General features: G+C 42.9%; 1 protein-coding gene across 1 annotated transcript; it reads left to right on the top strand.

Annotated features, from left to right (window-relative positions):
• Positions 1 to 11277: 11277 nt before the first annotated feature.
• On the top strand, positions 11278 to 19643 carry LOC134396009 (zinc finger protein RFP-like). Its single transcript, XM_063122329.1, has 4 exons — positions 11278 to 11712; positions 14907 to 15002; positions 17459 to 17689; positions 19560 to 19643. Exons 1-4 carry the CDS (start codon positions 11293 to 11295, stop codon positions 19614 to 19616), a joined length of 804 nt encoding a protein of 267 aa, XP_062978399.1. The 5' UTR covers positions 11278 to 11292; the 3' UTR covers positions 19617 to 19643.
• Positions 19644 to 21059: the final 1416 nt, after the last annotated feature.

Below are 21059 nucleotides of genomic sequence, written 5' to 3'. Positions count from 1 at the left end.
ATCTACACGTCGTTGTGAGGGTGCTTGCATGCGCCCCCAGTGCGCCCCCAAAACGACTGTGTAGAACGTGCCCCTGAAGCGACGGAGGAAGAGGCGGAGAAGGAGGCGGCTGGGGAATCTGGCCGCGTCCTTGCCGCCGCCGCCGCCCACCTCCCCGCTGGCCGGGTTGGAGAGCTCGGCGGAAGAAGACAGGCGGAGAGCGGAAGAAGCTCTCAAATGCAACTCTCAAATGTTGCATTTCTGCCTCTAGGGGGCACCACTGCCATTGAAGCAGAGACTGAAACTAATAGTGATAGCTATAGGTCAGAAAATAAGTCTGATTAAATTTCATGCATATTCATTGAATCTGGGTTCCCCTTTTTCTCTCTGTTCTTTTTATGGGAATGTGTGCTTTATGTCTTGACACTGGAGGACTAGCGGAAACATAAATAATTTTCTTTGTTACTAATGTTGGTGGTTACTTCTGTTTTTTTTTTAAAAAAATTTTTTAAATTCCCCTCCCCTTGCTCCTCATAAACTGGCAAAATCAAAGAGGTTCCTTACAGTTCAGGTGTTCCTAACAGTTCAGCAGCTTGTAGCTCCATTTGTTACCAAAAAAGCAAATAAAATTAAAAAGTATATTCAATTTGTAATAATTGTTTGAATACACTGTACTTTTACTATACCAAATGTAATAATTTTATGCCAAACCAACTTGGACATAATTACATTTTATGTTCCTAAAGTAACAAAGTGACTTTCAATCTGTAAAAAGTGCTAATATTGCATTATTTCAATTTTTCTGAAAATTTTCGCTTTTTTCTAGGGGGGAAATGGGGAAAAAAAACCTGAATTTTTTTCATGGCTTCAACATTTCTGGAAATTGTACACCTCTACCTTTAAGGAAGGGAAGAAAAGGTTAAGCCTGTCTTAGGCTGTAGTGTATAATACATATCACCTGGGAGTAATATATCTAAAGTTCAGTGGAAGTATAATAAATATTGCACTTTACCCACTCCATAAAACACATCCCCCCTCTTAGTTGCCTGCCTCATACAATAAATAGCCCAAACACTGAGGGCTTTTCTTAGAGAGGAGTTATTCCAGAACTTCCAGTCCCCTTAGACAGCGCAAGGATCACAAGAATAATTAATAATAATTAATGACAACAATTATGACAGCAGTGATCAGTAAGTCATGTACTGAGTGAAAGCTTAGCTAATCCAGTTATCTAGTTGCACAGTTTATATTCATATTATCAGTGTAATGGTCTCCTGTTTGTGCTGAGTGAAAGCAGGACACAAACCAAACTTGCCAGGCAGGCACATTCATTCACGTAGTGCTTCTGATGGGACACACTAGTACCTGCCTTGTGCAAGGATTGTGATAGTAATGACAACAATGATGATAGGTAGGTAACCATGGCAAGAATGACTAAATCAATGTCCTGACTCCTGAGTCAAAGTAGCAGACAAGCTGGAGCGTGTTCAGAGGAGGGCAACCAGGATGATCAGGGGTCTGGAAACAAAGCCCTATGAAGAGAGACTGAAAGAACTGGGCATGTTTAGCCTGGAGAAGAGAAGATTGAGAGGAGACATGATAGCACTCTTCAAATACTTAAAAGGTTGTCACATAGAGGAGGGCCAGGATCTCTTCTCGATCCTCCCAGAGTGCAGGACACGGAATAACGGGCTCAAGTTAAAGGAAGCCAGATTCCGGATGGACATCAGGAAAAACTTCCTGACTGTTAGAGCAGTGCGACGGTGGAATCAGTTACCTAGGGAGGTTGTGGGCTCTCCCACACTAGAGGCCTTCAAGAGGCAGCTGGACAACCATCTGTCAGGGATGCTTTAGGGTGGATTCCTGCATTGAGCAGGGGGTTGGACTTGATGGCCTTGTAGGCCCCTTCCAACTCTGCTATTCTATGATTCTAGGACAGAAAAACCAACCCTGCCAGGACCCACCTTGTGGGGCAGAGACAGATAATATTTTGGTGAGGTGTGCTGTTGGGCAGAGCGGGGGTGCGGAGGGGTGAAAGGAAGTATGCTAAGTGGGCAGAGGAGCAGAGGTGGGCACATGGGCAGTGGTGGAGGAGAAGAGGAGGGGCAGCACTAGGCAGGCGCAGAAGCAGGCTTGCACATGACAATTAGTTTCTGATGATTGATACTAATGATAATGCCAGCCCTTCAAGGCAGGCACAGCACGAGGATTGGTTTCTGATGATTACACCAGCCCTTCAAAGCGGGCACAGGATGAGGATTGGTTTCTGAATAATAATAATAATAATAATAATAATAATAATAATAATAATAATAATAGCATCCCTTCAAAGTGGGCACAAGACAAAGATTAGTTTCTGATGATTGATAACAGCAGCCCTGCCAGGCAGGCACAGGGCAAGGTTTATTATCTGAAGATTAATAATAACTATAATAATAACAACAGCCCTTCAAGGTGGACACAGGACAACAACTATTTTCTGAAGATTGATAATGTCTGCAAGGCGGACACAAACCAAGGATTAGTTTCTGATGATTGATAACGACAATCTTGCAAGAATTACTATCATCATTATCATTATCATCATCACCATCATCACCCTTCAAGGAGGGCACAAGGTAAGGATTACTTTCTGAAGATTAATAATCACAGCTCTACAAGTCTTTTGTACTAGAGTCTGAGACTGCCTGTCTTCTTCACTCTCAAGGGTTTCGACAGGAGCAGGAAGAACAATGTAAGTGGGGGTCAGGTGGTGGAGGACATCCAAGACCTCAGATGTGAGGTCAATCAGTGGGCTCCCCCCCCCCACTCTCTCTTACACACACACACACACACACACACACACACACACACACACACACACACCCCTCTATGAGAAAACTCCAGGCACTGGATAGAATCTCCATTTTCCATTGGCTCCCCCTATGAAACAGGTCACAGCTTTTGTACTTCAACTTCTTTCTGTCCCCTATATGAAGAAATCTCCAGAGTCTGGTAAATTATTATAAAAAACAAACAAATGAAATTCTCACTCGTCTTCACCAACCTAATCCAATAGGTACAACTATTCCAAACAGGAAGAGGACCATGTAGAACCGCTGGTCTTTCCAAACTGAATAGAATGTTGCCATGAAGAACCTCAACAGCCTTCTCTGTAGGGACACCCACCCTCTGGAAAACCCTCTCTCAGGAGGCAGAAAATATGATGTCTTTTAAAAGTCTCCTGGAACGCACACCTTTTCACACAGGCTTTCCCTGGACTGTAACTGCTGCTGCATTTTACTTTGGTTTTATGCAGTACTTTTAAACTTTTATATTGTGTCTTGACATGTTGTATTTTATGGTTTGCATAGTAAACTGCACAGAGAGACTCAGCTATTGGAGAGTATAAAAATGTAATGAATACTCCCCGCCCCCGTGCTTCTGTTACCCCTATGGAGTAGATGGTTTAGTCCCTTGGGCAGGGATTTCACTCAGAGGGAGAGTTACTGAAGGAACAACTAAAAGCAAGAGAACCCGTTCTGCTGAAAGCTGAATATTAGAAGAATTTCTGTTTAATTATAAGCTCTTATCGCCTTGTATAAGGTAAATTGAACTGTTAATTGTGTACAGTAGCATTTCAAGGGGGTGGGGAATCTTTTTTTTTTTTTTTTGCATTTTTGATATTTGTACTAATTATATTATTGCAGGGCTAATACTCTGAACTGTTGTGTTACTGGTTGGGGATTGCCCTGTGAAACCTAGTGAACCAAGTGTAACCTAGTGTAGAAATACAGTGAACCAAGAAGCAGGAAACCAAGAAGCGGGAAACTAATTAACGGGCCTACACCTAGCCCAGGAAATAAGGGTGTTTCATCATCCATGCCTGCAATTGCATTTAAAACACCTACTGCTACCAGCAGAAATGCAGGCATAGATTTAAGTAACACTGAAGATAAAGAAATCACTTTACCTGGAGAAGTCATTCTTATGCCTTCTCAACTCCAGGGCCCCTTACCAAATCAAACTATTGGGCTTATTTTACCCCGATCTGATGCCAGTAAACAAGGCATCCAAATTGTGCCAGGAGTTATTGATTCAAACTATCAAGGCATAATCTATGTTCAAATGTGGAGCCATCTCCCTATGAAATTAAGAATTGGAGATGCATGGGCACAACTCATCTTAATCCCTTGTGTATTGCCATCGGGAGGAGAAAATTGTCAACACACTGAAGGATTTGGATCTACTGACCAAATCCACCCTCAAATAGCAGCAGTACTACAACACATTCAGACTGAAAAACCCAAGCGGTGGTACCAGTTAAATGGTAGATCATTTGAGGGAATTCTAGATTCAGGAGCTGATGTTTCTGTAATTTCAGAGCATCTTTGGCCTACAGAGTGGCCTACGGAACCAGCACCTGCAGTTTGGGGCGTGGGCAGACCCCAAGTTTCCAAGCAAAGTACACACTGGATTAATGTGACTGCACCTGGAAGTCATCGCACAGCTCAAATCAAACCGGTAATTTTAGAAGTACATGTCAATTTGTGGGGTCGTGACCTATTTTCACAGTTTAACACCACTTTGCAGATAGATGACTAATCATACTGCTCTACCCCTCGTCTGGAAACAGGCTGAACCCGTATGGGTGGAACAATGGCCATTGCCCAAAGAAAAATTGTTAGCTTTAAAAGAGTTAGTGAAGATTCAATTATGTGAACAACATATTGAACCTTCAACCAGCCCATATAATACCCCTGTCTTCATAATTAGGAAGAAATCAGGCAAATTTAGGCTTTTGCATGACCTCAGGGCCATAATTTGAACTCATTTCCTTGAATGAGTTCAAATCTCCAGGGCCCGATGAACTGCATCCAAGAGTAATGAAGGAGCTAGCAGAAGAACTCTCAGAACCTTTGTCTATTATCTTTGCAAAATCATGGAAGACGGGTGAGGTGCCGGACGACTGGAGGAGGGCTAACGTTGTCCCTATCTTCAAAAAGGGCAAAAAGGAGGAACCTGGGAACTACAGACCAGTCAGTCTGACATCCATCCCTGGGAAAATTCTGGAGCAGATTATAAAGAAGTCAATCTGTAAACACCTTGAAATCAATGCAGTGATTACTAGAAGCCAACATGGATTTGTCAGGAACAAATCCTGTCAGACTAATTTGATCTCATTTTTTGATAGGATAACCTCCCTTGTGGACTGTGGGAATGCTGTGGATGTCATATATCTTGACTTCAGCAAAGCTTTTGACAAAGTACCACATGACATTCTGATTAACAAACTAGCTAAAAGTGGGCTAGATGGAACAACTATTAGGTGGAGCCACAGTTGGCTACAGAATCGGACTCAAAGAGTACTTATCAATGGAACCTTCTCAAACTGGGGAGAGGCAACGAGTGGGGTGCCGCAGGGCTCAGTCCTGGGCCCAGTGCTCTTCAACATTTTTATTAATGATTTGGACGAGGAGGTGCAGGGAACGCTGATCAAATTTGCAGATGACACAAAATTGGGTGGGATAGCTAATACCCTGGAAGACAGAAACAAACTTCAAAGTGATCTTGATAGGCTGGAGTGCTGGGCTGAAAACAACAGAATGAAATTTAATAGGGATAAATGCCAAGTTCTACATTTAGGGAATAGAAACCAAATGCACAGTTACAAGATGGGGGACACTTGGCTCAGCAATACTACAAACGAGAAAGATCTTGGAATTGTTGTAGATCGCAAGCTGAATATGAGCCAACAGTGCGATATGGCTGCAAGAAAGGCAAATGCTATTTTGGGCTGCATTAATAGAAGTATAGCTTCCAAATCACGTGAGGTACTGGTTCCTCTCTATTCGGCCCTGGTTAGGCCTCATCTAGAGTATTGCGTCCAGTTCTGGGCTCCACAATTCAAGAAGGATGCAGACAAGCTGGAGCGTGTTCAGAAGAGGGCAACCAGGATGATCAGAGGTCTAGAAACAAAGCCCTATGAAGAGAGACTGAAAGAACTGGGCATGTTTAGCCTGGAGAAGAGAAGATGGAGGGGAGACATGATAGCACTCTTCAAATACTTAAAAGGTTGTCACACAGAGGAGGGCCAGGATCTCTTCTCGATCCTCCCAGAGTGCAGGACACGGAATAACGGGCTCAAGTTAAAGGAAGCCAGATTCCGGCTGGACATCAGGAAAAACTTCCTGACTGTTAGAGCAGTGCGACGGTGGAATCAGCTACCTAGGGAGGTTGTGGGCTCTCCCACACTAGAGACATTCAAGAGGCAGCTGGACAACCATCTGTCAGGGATGCTTTAGGGTGGATTCCTGCATTGAGCAGGGGGTTGGACTCGATGGCCTTGTAGGCCCCTTCCAACTCTGCTATTCTATGATTCTATGATTCTATGAAACAGAATAATTGAATGTGGAACGCCAAATCCCAATTTGATCCCATTTGATTATCAAATGATGGTGATTGATTTAAAGGATTGTTTCTTCACAATTCCTTTGCAACCTCAAGACAGAAAATATTTTGCCTTCACTGTTCCAGTAGAAAATAACTCTGAACCCACTGATCGATACCAATGGAAAGTACTTCCTCAAGGAATGCTCAATAGCCCCACCTTGTGTCAATATTATGTAGCACAAGCCTTAAAACCTTTCAGAGATAAATATCCTCAAGCCATTGTATACCATTATATGGATGACATTCTTTTGGCTGGAATATCCCTCCCAGAAGAATGGGAGAGAGATTTGATAATAACTCTTAATCATTATGGCTTGCAGATAGCTCCTGAAAAGGTGCAAAAGCACGAGCCCTTTAACTATTTAGGACATAAGATAATGCAAACTTATTCCACTCCAGTAACTCCCAAGCTCCATCTACCAGAATCCCCTTCTTATGTACAACTTCAGCAGATATTAGGAGCTATTGATTGGCTCAGACCTTACTGCAAGCTCACAACTGATGAACTTTCACCTTTGTTTGCCGCCCTAAAACAAGGCAAACACCCAGCTGATAAAATTTCTTTAACCACTAATCAATTGCAAGTTTTGTCCTTAGTAAATGAACGTTTAAAAGAAATTTGGGTAGATCGCCAAGTGTTAGATCAACCTTGTCAAGTTCTTATACTTACAGGGTTAAGTCAACCATATGCAGTTATTACACAGACACGCATTGAAACCTGTGACACTCAGTTCAGGAGTAGATCTTGCAACACTAAGACCTGCAATCGTCACACACACATACTTGAATGGCTGTATCTCAGTCATAGCCCTAGCTGTACCATCTCTACAAAACCAATTATGTATGCCAATCTGATTATTAAAGCTCGAGAGCGTACAAGAGCACTTTTAGCTCAAGATCCAGAAACTCTGATAGTTCCCATGCCTCTTCAGATGTGGGAACGATCAGTGTCATTTTCTGAAGAATTGCAAGCTGCCTTAGCAGGCTTTGTAGGACAAATTACATATCATATTCCTTCTGATCCTCGACTGCAATGTTTAAGTCAATTGTCTGTTAAAATCAAGCTTTTACAAAATGACTTCCCTATTAAGGAAGCCCTTACTGTTTACACTGATGGAAGCCCAAAGAGAGGAGTAGTGGCCTGGAAACAGGAAGATCAGTGGAGAACCATGTTCACACTGCCCCAGAAATCACCTCAAAGAGCTGAACTAGCTGCAGTTATTTTGGCCTTCCGCACATTTCCTCAAGCACTAAACCTAATAACAGACAGTTTATATGTTAACAATGTAGTACGTGGTCTTCCAGGAAGTTATGTAACCCCAGTCATAGATAAGAACCTTTTAGGTCTCTTTCTAACCTTGCAGACTCTGTTGGCTCATCGCACCAATGAATATTTCATTGCTCACATCCGTAGTCATCAACCCTTCCCTGGGGAGATCTCCATTGGTAATCAAGTGGCTGATCAATCCCTTCGAGCTCTAGCTGTGCAAAAACTGACTCCATGGGAAAGCCATGCGTTTCATCATCAAAATGCTAAAGCTTTAGCAAAACAATTTCAGCTGCCATTAGATCAGGCACGCGCCATTATCCAATCATGCCCACAGTGCACAAGGGTACATTCAGCTCCTGATATAGGTGTCAATCCTCGTGGCACAGTTGCCAATGAGCTATGGCAAATGGATGTTACTCATTTTAGTCCTTTCACTCCATGGAAATACCTTCATGTGTCAGTTGACACTTACTCAGGATATATTTGGGTCACATGTCAAAAAGGAGAAAAAACAAAACATGTTATTAATCATTGCATTAGAAGTTTTTCAGTAATGGGAATACCTTCTGCCTTAAAAACAGATAATGGACCTGCTTATTGCAGTACTTCTTTTGCACAGTTTTGTGAAACCTGGCAGGTTACACATACTTTTGGCATTCCATATAATTTCACTGGTCAAGCTATTGTGGAACGCACCAACCGCACCTTGAAAGAGCATTTACACAAACAAAAACAAAAAGCAGGGATCCCCATTGGTTTGGGCTCCCGCCAGGAATGGCTTGCAAAAGTGTTGTTCACTATTAACCATTTGAATGTTCTCCTACCAACTAATACTACCCGATTACAACAACATTTCCAAATGCATACCCCTCTGCCACAGCCGCTGGTCACGTACCGGCAGCTACCTAATCCTGTCTGGCACGGCCCTGTCCCCTTGATCACTTGGGGTCAAGGTTATGCTGCTGTGCTTACTCCAACAGGACCAGTGTGGGTTCCAGCACGGTGTGTGAAACCCTGGAAAGAGAATGTCGTGGCATCAAGGATTGACCAACCCGATTCCAGAATTCTCCCTACAACTTCAAGAGGACCCCCTGAAAGCACGTGGCAGGGCGCCCGTCCAAAAACATAAACCAACATGGGGAGAGATAAAGGTGTTATCTTTCCAAGCTCAAAAATTATTGGAGCAACAGCACGTTGATCCAACTCCAGAGAATTTTCTAGTTGCTACATTTGCTTGCTTAAATGCTAATTCTTTGCTGACAATAATTCTGTTATTTAGCTGTATAACTTGTCCAGTTATAAGCACTCCACTACATGATAGAATGCAGTACAATGTATGGATAAAGTTAGCAAAAATAGTAAACACCACTGATTTCTGTCTTACTGGTGCTCCAGATATGCATGGATTACTTAGTACATGTCTCATTCCCATATGCAAAGCTCCTGGTTCTCTTGGTAATGTTACTGGATTGAGTAAATTTCTGAACTTTAGTGAAATTCATTATCATACCATGGCCCAATGGGGAATTGCTACATACCAGTTACCCCAAGATGCTATACAGTTATACACCCCATATGTTGTAAACCACAAGAATAACACATGTGCTAGAATGGTAAATTGCTCTATTCACCGTCCACTAAAAGGTTGTTTGTCCCCAGGGCCTTCTTTGTGGAATTGTTCAAAGATAGAAAATGTAACAAGTAACTATGGACACATTATATTGCCAATTGGATGGTTTTTCACATGTGGGTCTCGTACTTATAATTATGTACCAGCTAATATAACATTAGCACAATGTTGTCTTAGTCGCTTGACAGTGTTTCTACCACCCCGGCCTACTAAAAGCACTCGACAGAAAAGAGAGACTAAGACTATGAATGCAGTTTGTGATGGAAATGTTACTGTTTTAAGTCCAGCAGAATATATCTCCCTGGCTATGAGCCTTGTCGGGGTTCCTGGATTGGCTGTGGGAAATGCCAAACAACTTGGGCATCTGGCATGTTTACTAGCAAAGACAATTAATAGTACTTCCATTGCTATTGGACTTTTGATTCAAGAACAACAAGATTTAAGGCATGCTATACTGGACAATCGAGCTGCAATAGACTTTTTGTTGTTACAAAGACATCTTGGCTGCAAAGCTGTGGAAAATATGTGCTGTTTCAATCTCACAGACAATAGTAACCAAATTCAACACCAACTGGACTTACTTAAAAAATATGCACATGCAGTTAAACAAGATATTGCACCTGAGTGGTGGAAGTTTTTGTGGTCCTGGTTTCCAACAGGATGGTTCAAAACTATATTTCAATATGCTGTATTGATTGTATTTTTATTAATCACCTTCTGCTGTTTCATACAATGTATCCCAGGATTACTGTCATGGTGTGTTCCCTCTTGCCGTCCCAAGGCTTCAAAACCAAGCAAACGCCAAATTTATTATGCTTACAAGGCTTTACAAGGCTTTTTGGAAACCAAAAAGGAGGACAACATGGTCGCCCCCAAGGGGGCGTATCCAGCCCACCTGAACATAGCCTTGGTCACATGTCTGATTTTACAGCACACATTTAAGACAAATCTGTTCTACATAACATCTTAATGTTAAAATCACTGAAATAAAGAACAAGTGAGAGATTCAATGTATCTGAAATTAACTTCACTCACTCCAACTTTTGTAGGTTTTGCTGTACTTTGAAGCTTTTGCTATACTCTGTGTGTTACATTCTCCCCTTCCCTCAAATATCTTTTCTGACTGTATCTTCACTCATTGCAAGCTGCTATTGTTATTAACAGGGTTTGCTACTGGCCCCAGATCTGTTTCAAATTTGGTATTGCTAAAGCTCTACCTAAAAGCTATCATGGTGCCAATTTCATCTCTTTATCTTTAAAAATGACAGTTTAAAAATAATAATTTTAAAACCTCAATTTAAAAAAAAAATCCTAAAAAATCAATGGATGAACAGATCTGTTTCAAATTTGGTGTGGCTAAAGCTCTACCTAAATCCTTTCATGGTGCAAAGTTTCATCTCTTTATCTTTAAAAATGACGATTTAAAAAATAATTTTAAAACCTCAATTTTAAAAAAATTCCTAAAAAATCAATGGATGAACGGATCTGTTTCAAATTTGGTACGACTAATGCCCTTCCTAGGAGCTACCATTGTACCAAGTTTCATGTCTTTTTCTTAAAAAATGACGGAGTTATAAGCATTTTTGTTAATTCCCATTAGAGCTGTTCTTTGAAAAAAATCTGGATTTCCCCTCCCTCTCCCGGATTTGCCATCAAAAACTCGGACAAATCCGCGCAAATCCGGTCATATGGTCACCCTAACAGAACCACACGGGACTGGGCTACAAGCAAGAGATCCATGTTTTTGTTTTTGTTGTTTGCACGTAGAAGGACAAATTGTGGCATATTTCTGTAATTGGATGTTTACTAAAGACATATTTTACAAGTTTATTCTAATTAAGCCCCATAGAACCCACACGAGTAGAAGTTATACTTCCGCTCTGCCAGGATTCTGAGTCAGCCTCATGACAGGAAACACCCACTTTGAGCCTGAAAGCAGGGAAACGAAACTCAGGCTTTCATTCCACTGCAGGCAGACACAATGGCAGACGAGAGTCCAGTCCAGAATCTCTGTGATGAAACAATGTGTCCCATCTGCCTGGAGTATTTCAAAGATCCGGTGATCATCGACTGTGGACACATTTTCTGCCAGGCCTGCATCATCCAGTGCTGGAAAGAGCCTGACAAAGATGCTTTGTGCCCTCAGTGCAGGGAACCTTGTCAGCAAAGGAGCTTCAGGCCAAACCGGCAACTGGCGAATATTGTAGCAATAGCCAAGCAATTCAGTCTTCAGATGGCCAAAGGGGCAGAAGCGTTGGGACGAGTCTGTGAGATACATCTGGAGCCCCTGAAACTTTTCTGCAAAAACGACCAAGCTCTCATCTGTGTGGTTTGTGACAAATCCAAAGAGCACAGGGAGCACAAGGTGATTCCTAAGGAGGAGGCTTTTGAAGAATACAGGGTAAGTGTGACAAAATGATAATTTATGTGATTGTTTATATTTAAGTGTTTAGTTCAGGTTTGGATTTGATGTGGCTAATTCTTTTATTTTCAGGAAATGGTAAGTAAGTGGGAGGGGGAATTAGAACGGTGAGAAGTGTGAGTGGTGTCATCTGATTGGTTGGTTGATTTAAATAGAGAGAGAGGAGGGGGAGTGAGAGGACAGTTAAGGAGTTTTGGGGCAGTTTGAAGAATCAGTCAGGGTTAGCGAGTTAGGCCCTTTATACACCAGCCTGGTGTAGAAGGAGGGGGGAGGATCTCATGAGATCCTCCCCTTCGTCCACATGCAGGTGCAACGTCCCGGGAGGAAGGAGGGTGTTGTGCCCACCATTTTTTTTTTTAAAAAATTTTTTTTTAAGAAGGTGAGCACATGTGTGCTCCAATGAACATTGAGTTTAAAAAAAGAAAAGAAAAACACCAACCCCACTCCCTCCTGCATACCTGATTCTTCCCGGCCTGGTTCTTTCCTTCTGCTAACCCCTGCTACTCATGGCGAGGAGGGAAGAAGCCGGGACGAGCAGGCACAACTCCCATGGTCTTGGGACGATGCCGAGACCACAGGAAGAATAGGATTTTCCCATGGAGTACTTATCCCTGGGAAAACCCGTTCTTGTCCCTCCTTCCTCCCTGGAGTCCCTGATGTAGAAATGGCCTTAGTGATAGTAGGAGTGAGTGAAGTTTAGCAGAAGCTTTTTTCAGGATAGCATTAGGAAAGTGGGGTTATAGGATTTGGAGGTGGTTAGTATTCCCTGGGAGGTAGAGGGAGGTAGATGTATGTGGATAAATTAGAATAATCTTAAAGTGTCTTTTAAAATATTTTTTCTATATGAATGAACTTTATTCTTATTTTGTTTAACAACCACATCTGCTCAGTCATATGCATTACTTCAGGTGGACAATACACATGCACACACACAAAGGTTTATTATTCCCTCATTCTTTTAGAAGATGAAGAATAGGGTGGCGGCAGCAAAGGAGAGGTTTGATAATGGACGTCACAGAGGCTGGTGACACCACAGTAGGATACTGCCGTGGGTGGAAATGGGGAATTGGGATGCACAAGAATCTCACTCTCTGGTACAGCTGTCAGGGCCCAAATGACCACCCAGTGAGCAGTGATGAGGGCAGCAGAAGCAAACTCCCATTTAAATCCTGTAGTCATTGTGGTGCTATAAACTAAGTGAGTTTAAAATGTCCAGATGATTGATTGCCAAGTAGTTTTTTTCAGTTGTTTTTTGGGAAGGCGGTTCTTCTAACATACATATCAGAAATGCAAACCAGTTGAAAAGAAGAGAATTGTGGAGGTGTGGTAAAAGAGAAAAGCCTCTTTTGGTTCGTGAGTCAACCGAGATGCAAAGTCCAATAACTGACCTCAGCGAGGTGAGGGGTGTGTGGGAGAACAGGTGTGTTTGTTTGTTTTGTGCCTAATAACTGGAGCAATGCATGTGGCCCTCTAACCACCACTCGAACACCAACACCACCAACATCAATAAGGTCTTTATGCCCCGGATCTAAAATTGCCTGGCTGCACCACTGTTCACTCTGAAAGCATTCCAAGTAAATCTTTGCAAAGTTTGGGTGCTTCACCCTTTCCCCGTCTCAAGCTACCTGGGGTGTTGGCAGAGATGTTCCCCAGGTGCAAGCAGAGCCTCTTTTCCATTTAGGTCACAGGTGGAGATCATATGGCCCTCCAGATGTTTTGGCCTACATCTCCCTTCAGCCCCAGCCAGCATAGTCAATGGTGAGGGATGACGGGAGTTGTAAGATAAAACATCTAGAGGGCCAGAAGTTGTCCAGTCCTGCTTGGAACTATCTGTCTCAGAATCTCAATAAGAGAAATGATGCATCATTTCTGTCTTCTGAGAAAATGAGAGGCTCTTCTGCCAGGCTAAGACGTTTCCTGGAGCATCAGCTTTGCATCTGGGATACTGCAAATAGTACTCCTAATCCCATTCTGCTGCCTGCAGTGGGAAAAGATTTCATCTGGGTTCTGGGGAGATTCTGCTTCAACCATCTCTTTCCTGTGCCCCAAGATATGTTTCTGGGCCCATGGGGCAGGAGAAGGGGGAGGAATGGAGGATTATTTATTTATTTATAATATTCCTGAATCACCCTTTCACTCATTGAGCAGAGGGTTGGACTCCATGGCCTTTTAGGCCCCTTGCTACTCTACTATTCTATGATTCTATAACCCTGTTCAGATGACACGTTAAGCCATGGTGGTTAAGCATTTTGAGCTAAACATTATGGCTTAGTGTGTCGTGTGAACTATTCATTCATGGTGGCTACATAACCACGATTTAAACAGTCTCACTAACCATTTCCTGCAAAAGGGTTAGCAACCTAACCATGGCTTAGCATGTTGTCTGAACAGGCACATTGAGTGCTTGAGGCAATTTACAATAAAGCTCCCTTCAGTGCCATTTCCTTGGCAAAAAGGCAAGTGTACAAATCAAATCAATCAAGAAATATATAAGCACAATAAAATATGGCCATTCTAAACAAAACTAAATACTGAACCTGGACCTCCACGTAAATAAAAATGTGAATCAATAACCCATAAACATCTTCTGGCACTATTTATAGCAAAACACATGTAAAAGTACCTTAGCCTTAGCGCATATGTCTGAAAGATCCCAGAGCATTATTTTATTTATTTATTTATTACATTTATATACCACCCCACAGCCGAAGCTCTCTGGGCGGCTCACAAAAGCTAAAACAGTAAACAGTAAAAGTATACAAAATTTAAAAACCATCAGAGACATAAAAACAACAGTATAAAAACAGCAGCATCCATTTAAAACAACAGTTCTGGGGTCCATTAAAAAACAAACTTAGCGTTGTTCAATGCCATTAAATGCCTGGTAGAAGAGAAAAGTCTTTACCTGGCGCCTGAAAGATAACAATGTGGCACCAGACGAGCCTCATCGGGGAGATCATTCCACAGTCGGGGGGCCACCACCGAAAAGGCCCTCTCCCTTGTTGCCATCCTCTGATAGCAATGTCTCCTATATCCAGAGATCCAGAAGGTTCTAACTGCAAACAGGGCAAGGCATTAGCATTCATACTTGAGCAGATGCTGCCTTATTATTTATGAATGCATCTTCTCTGGAGCCATAACTAACGCAAACACTTTTTTTTCTTCTTTGGCAGGGAAAAATTCTGAGTCATTTGAAGTTTCTGAAGGAGAAGAAAGAAAATTGTCTCTCTTCTATAAAGAGTGGGGAAACTGAAAGCAATGATCTGCTGGTAGGTGGACTTGTAGAAATGGTTGCCTGCTGTATAGTTTTCACTTACAGAGTGGGGCCATTGCTCAGTGGTGCATCATGTGTTTCACATACATAATGTCCCAGATGTAATCCTTGGCATTTTTGCCCACTAAAAGCAAGCCTTGGCAAGATGGGAGTTGTAGGCCAAAACATGTGGAGGGCCACAAGCTGCCCACCCCTGCCTTAAAAGGTAGTAGAGCTGAGAAAGGGGAGATGTGTCTCTCTTCAGGTGTCCATCTGAGATAGGACTAGGAGGCACTGTTATATGGTGTCTCCATTCCTTCTTGGAGGAGCAATCTCAGAAGGTGGTGCTTGGGGGATTCCTGTTTATGCCATAGCTCTTGGCCTGTGGTGTCCCTCAGGGTTCCATCTTATCCCCCATGCTTATTGAAACTGCTGGGAGAGATTGTCCAGAATTGGGGTTTTGATGACACCAGTATGTTGATGACACCCAGTGCTACCTCTCCATTTCTTCTAAATCCAAGGCAACTGTTCTTGTATTAAATCAGTGTCTGATGTCAGTAATGGACTGGATAAGGACAAACAAACTGAATCTTAATCCAGAAAAGTCAGAGATGCCCCTGGTCAATCAACAGCAGATTGGGGAATAGGGATTTGACCTGTGCTGGATGGACTTACACTCCCCCTGGGCTCTGCCTTGAACCTGGATGTCCAGGTCTTGGTGGTGTCCAGGAGTGTGTTTGAACAGCTTAGACTGGTGCACCAACTGCATCCATTCTTTGAGGTATTTGATCGGTCACACATGACTCAGTTGCATCCCGTTTGGATGACTGTAATATGCTTTAGCTGCTTTTGAAAACACTGTGAAGACTACCTCTCCACTGTCTTTGAAGGTTAGGGCTGATGGGAGTTATAGGCCAAAACATCCAGAAGGCCACAAGCTGGACACCCCTGTTTAAAAAACCCTGCTGACCATAACTCCATTAGACTCACCTCTCTCCCCTGCCTCTCCCCCTCTCCTTCCCTGCTCACCCGCAGGATCTGAAACCTCCTCTGCAGCCACCTATGGGATTTAACTTTGCCATTTGTCTTCCTCCACTAGACCCATGATTTAAAGGTAAGATGAGGACTGTCTTGTGACCGTAAAGGACCATTTCTGTAGCTTGTGGCTGCAGATCTATGAAAATGAGAGAGCTCCTATCTTACCTATTAAACACAGCTCTAATGGGTGATGAAGGATGGCAAAGGGAAGTCCAGCAGGCAGCAGTTGGCAGTGGCTCCTCCAGGTTCGAGGGGTGAGGGACGACGAACAGGGATGACCCCAGGAAAAATCCATGGTGTAGAAAGGGCCTTAGAAAGCAACCATATGGTCCCTGGGCAAGCATCCTAGGGACCATAAGATTGCTCAGAAAAACCTTGCCTAGGTCAGAGACAATGCTCAGGCCTCATATGTGGGAATCAAAGATCCACCCCCTAACCACCATCACCCTGCCAACACAGAAGGAACTGTGTGGTCTGCCTTCCAAGGTCGTGAAAGCAGCCTTGGAGTAAGAGGAAGGGGGCATTCCAATGGGATGGGACAAAACCAGAGAGAACGGGTTATGAGATATCATGATCCTCTTCCAGCCTCCTTCCCTCCCCATTCAAAACTCTCCCATCTTAATGACACAATCCTATGCCCTACTGAGATGAAGCTGGCAGGGCAGGAGAAACAGTAGGTGTGATATTTGCCTTCCCGTTCTACATCTAAAAGCCCATCTAGCAAAAATACCAAAGATGGAATAAAGGAAGACAAATTTCACATCTACTGTTTCTCCTGCCCTGCCAGCTTAAACTCAGTAGGGCATAGGATTGTGACATTAATTTATTTTTATTTATTTATTACATTTATATACCGCTCCATGGCCAAAGCTCTCTGGGTGGTGTACAAAAGTTTAAAAAATGAACATTAAAAACAAATATACAAAAATTTAAAAGCATAAAAAGCATAAAAACAATATCAATTTTAAAGTAATATCGATTTAAAACAATTATTCTGGGCTCAATTAAAAACTCAGCATATGTTGTTAACTGCCTGGGAGAAGAGAAAATTCTTAACCTGGCGCCAAAAAGATAACAATGTTGGCGCCAGGCGAGCCTCGTCAAGGATATCATTCCATAATTGGGGGGGCCACCACTGAAAAGGCTCTCTCCCTTGTTGCCATCATCCAAGCTTCTCTCAGAGTAGGCACTCAGAGGAAGACCTTAGATGTTGAACGTAGTGTTCAGGTAGGTTCATGTCAGGAGAGGCATTCCGTCAGGTATGGTGGTCTCAAGCCGTGTAAGATGTTTTAATTTATTTTTAGGTAATGACATTGTGCTCTCCTCGTTGTACGGCTCAAGCATGGCTATGCTCACATTACTCCTTTAAAAAGAAAGATTGAAATGAGCCCTGCCAGGCCATCTCTTCTCCCTGTTTTCACTTTCTTGTTGCAGGAGAGGACAGAAAATGAGAGGCAAAAAATTGTGGCCAAATTTAAGCAACTCCGTAAATTTCTGGAACAACAAGAGAACCTCCTGCTAGCTAAACTGAAAGATCTGGATGATAAGATCAGCTACATCAAAAAGCTACACCTTGCCGAACTCTCTGATGACATTTCCTCCATAGAACAAAAGATCAAGGAGTTGGAGGAGAAACAGAAGCAGCCAGCAAATGAAATCTTGCAGGTGAGAGTTAATAAATGAAAGAAGGAAGGATTGTCCCCTTACTAAAGGGGAAGGATTGTCCCCTTACTAAAACACTTTAAATAATGAGATTTCTATGCATGAATCTACATGCTAAACCGTGTGTGTGTGTGTGAATGTATATATAGTATAGTAACTAAGATTAAGGTATTAATTAGAATGAGCTATTTATGCTATCTCCCAATGACAATTGTTAGCACAACTTATGGCCAGTTTTGCACAAAATATGGCCAAATTTGAGAGTATTAACAGGTATGTTTGCACAAATTGTTCAGAAATTTAGGGAAATGGCTGATCCCGTGGCAAAAAATGTGCAAAATACCTGGAAAATCCACAAACTTGAACGACTCGCTGAGGCACAACAGTGGGAAACCGAAACACTAGAGGCCTTCAAGAGGCAGCTGGACAAGCATCTGTCGGGGATGCTTTAGGGTGGATTCCTGCATTGAGCAGGGGGTTGGACTAGATGGCCTTGTAGACCCTTTCCAACTCTGCTATTCTATGATTCTATGAAAGTTTGGGGTACTGAATTTAGGAAAACTCATTGACCTGCATTTCCCAAACAGATTTCTCTGACATCCCTACAACATAATGCCATAAATTAAAAGCATGGAGTTTAAAAGGCCTGTGGAAAAAAGATTGTTTGCCTGATGCTGAAGACATTATAGTGGGAGCCAAAGAAACCTCTCTGGAGAGGGCTTTTCATAACCAAGAGGCCACTGCTGAGAGAGAAGATGCTTTCTCTCAATTGCCCCGTTCAGGCAACATGCTAAATCATGCTGCTTAACCACAAAATGGTTAATGGAATGCATTATGCATTCCATTAACCAAATTGTGGTTAAGCAGCATGGTTTAGCGTGTTGTCTGAACAGGGCCAATGAAGAATTACCCAGTTCAAATCTCACTTCTGTCATCATGAACTCACTAGGTGGCGCAAGCCCCTGTCTTTCAGCATCAGCAATTTGTAAATGGGGAATAATGTAATACTGGCTTAGTACAGGGTTGTTTTAAGATAGGGTGACCATATGGAAAGGAGGACAGGGCTCCTGTATCTTTAACAGTTGTATTGAAGAGGGAATTTCAGCAGGTGTCATTTATATATATGGAGAACCTGAGGGAATTTCCTCTTCATCACAACAGTTAAAGCTGCAGGTGCCCTGCCCTCTTTTAAATCTGGTCACTCTAGTATAGCTCCTGCACCTTTAACTGTTGTGATGAAGAGGGAATTTCACCAGGTTCTCCATATATACAAATGACACCTGCTGAAATGCAACTGTTAAAGATACAGGAGCCCTGTCCTCTTTTTCATATGGTCACCCTATTTAAGAAAGAGATCTTGGGATTGTGGTGGACAGCTTTATGAAAATGTCACTTGGAGGAGCACCTCAGATGTTGATGGTAGCTTACAAGTAGGTTCACAATGGGAGAGATGCTCCATCAGGTACTGTAGTCCTAAGCCAAGTAATGTTCATTTCTTATCTGCCGCTGCAGAAACATTACAGGATTTTCTTACCTTATGGTCACATATCCTTGAGGGGAAAAGCAAAGCAATGGTATCAACACATTTCAGATTTATGAGATCTGAGGTAGAGGAGCACTTTGGGAAATAGATGACATTTGTCTTCTGGAAAGATTTTCATGTCAAGGCCTCTGCTTGGCTGGTTTTGGGTACAAAATTCCTCCTGAGTACTGTGGACTGTTGGAGCTCTATTAAGGTTGCTAGAGCTATGCTAGGTTTCACTAGCTGGTGAAGGTTGCCACAGTATGTCCCCTCCATTGTTTAAAGGGTCTCTGGTACATGAAAGGAGACTGGTGCATGGTTCTGAATTGCTCTCCTTTCTCTCCCCTCTAGGACATCAAAGATACCTTATCAAGGTATGTTATGCTGGAACCAGTGGGCTGCATGTGAATGGAAGTCATGGAGGGAAATTATAGGATTTTTTTTCTGATAGAGGAAGATGTTGCTTCATCTACACTCTTCTCAGTCTGGAGTTGCACTATATGTTAAAAATACCTATCCCTGCACAGAAATTTGCTAGATAGAAGCGGCTGAGGATGGAGTATCTCATTCACTACAGCTTCTACTATCCCACATCCATACAGGTTAATGAGATTGGTAGGTCTGTATTATGTAAAGTCTCAAACAACATTAGGAGTATATGAGAAATTAATTTCAGTTCGTTTTTTATCAGGATTTACTCAGTTTGCTCCTTCTGCACCGAACAAGGATTTGGATGCAATCTGATTCCATACAGTTCTGAACTTGCAATGTGATTCACAGACCAAAACATGTACTCAACAGCATTTGTACGTAGAATGATAGAATAGTAGAATGTGTTTTATAGTCCAGCTTTGCTCCTATATTGTGGACACTATTTTTGGGTGCTGTTGAAGCTGTTCTCTGTACTGTGGTGCATGGGCCTTCATCCATTGTTAACCAACTGTGGTTTAAGTAGTCATCCATTAGTTAAATAGACAACTGTTGGTTGCTGTGTCGTCTGTCAGGCAAAAACCACCCCACGGTAGACTATTTCCCCAAAATAACCAATGGAGATAACCAATGCTCTGCAGAATTGACTATTCACACAACCATTGGTTAGTGTGTCATCTGTCGAGTTCCGTGGACTATTTTGCCCCGTAGACTTGACTATTTCAGCTGCTTGCAGGATTCTTGGGCAAAAGCAACCGAAACTGTGCCGGCTGCTCTGCTACAGCCACCAAAACTCAATTCCGCAATCTGCCTAGCAACAGATGACAACCACCTCTCCATCCTGCCCTCATTGTGCTGTCCCCCGTTCCTCACTGTCCCCCCTTTCCACCCCCAGAAGCAGTTGACGGTTTGCCTGCAATCTCTCAGGACAAGTCCGCACATGCCATGACTGCCCAGGGCATGGGGACAGAGCGGGGCTGTGCGGGAATGGGGGGAGGAATGAGCAGAACCATCCCTGCAACATCCTACCATTCCACCAGCTGCAGCTCCATGCACATCTTCAAGTGCTCCTCACAATAAACAAGCAGCCCCTTAGCGAACACATTGGAGCAGTAACGCCTGTCCCAGATCCATGCAGGACTGCAAGCCTCTGTTGTTGGCCACCAGCGATCACAGCCGCCCAATCCTGATTTCCCCTTTCCCCATGACAACTCCAATTTTCCAGGTAGGAAGGGGCCCATTCCCCCTTTATTCCTCTCCCACATGGTTCGTCCACATGCCCTTCGGATGCCCCAGGCCCTCTCTGCCCCTTGTTCTCTACACGCTGTCTCAGCCATCTGCTCCGAAAACAGAGCAGTTTTCACTAAACTATCCAGGGGAGTGGAGAGAGAGAGAGACTCGCTCAGGAAATTGGGGTGGAGA

This window comes from Elgaria multicarinata, chromosome 3 (genome assembly GCF_023053635.1).
Source record: "Elgaria multicarinata webbii isolate HBS135686 ecotype San Diego chromosome 3, rElgMul1.1.pri, whole genome shotgun sequence".
Taxonomy (NCBI): domain Eukaryota; kingdom Metazoa; phylum Chordata; class Lepidosauria; order Squamata; family Anguidae; genus Elgaria; species Elgaria multicarinata.
The sequence above is the reverse complement of the archived record's forward strand: the minus strand, read 5'-3'. Positions and strand labels throughout refer to the sequence as shown.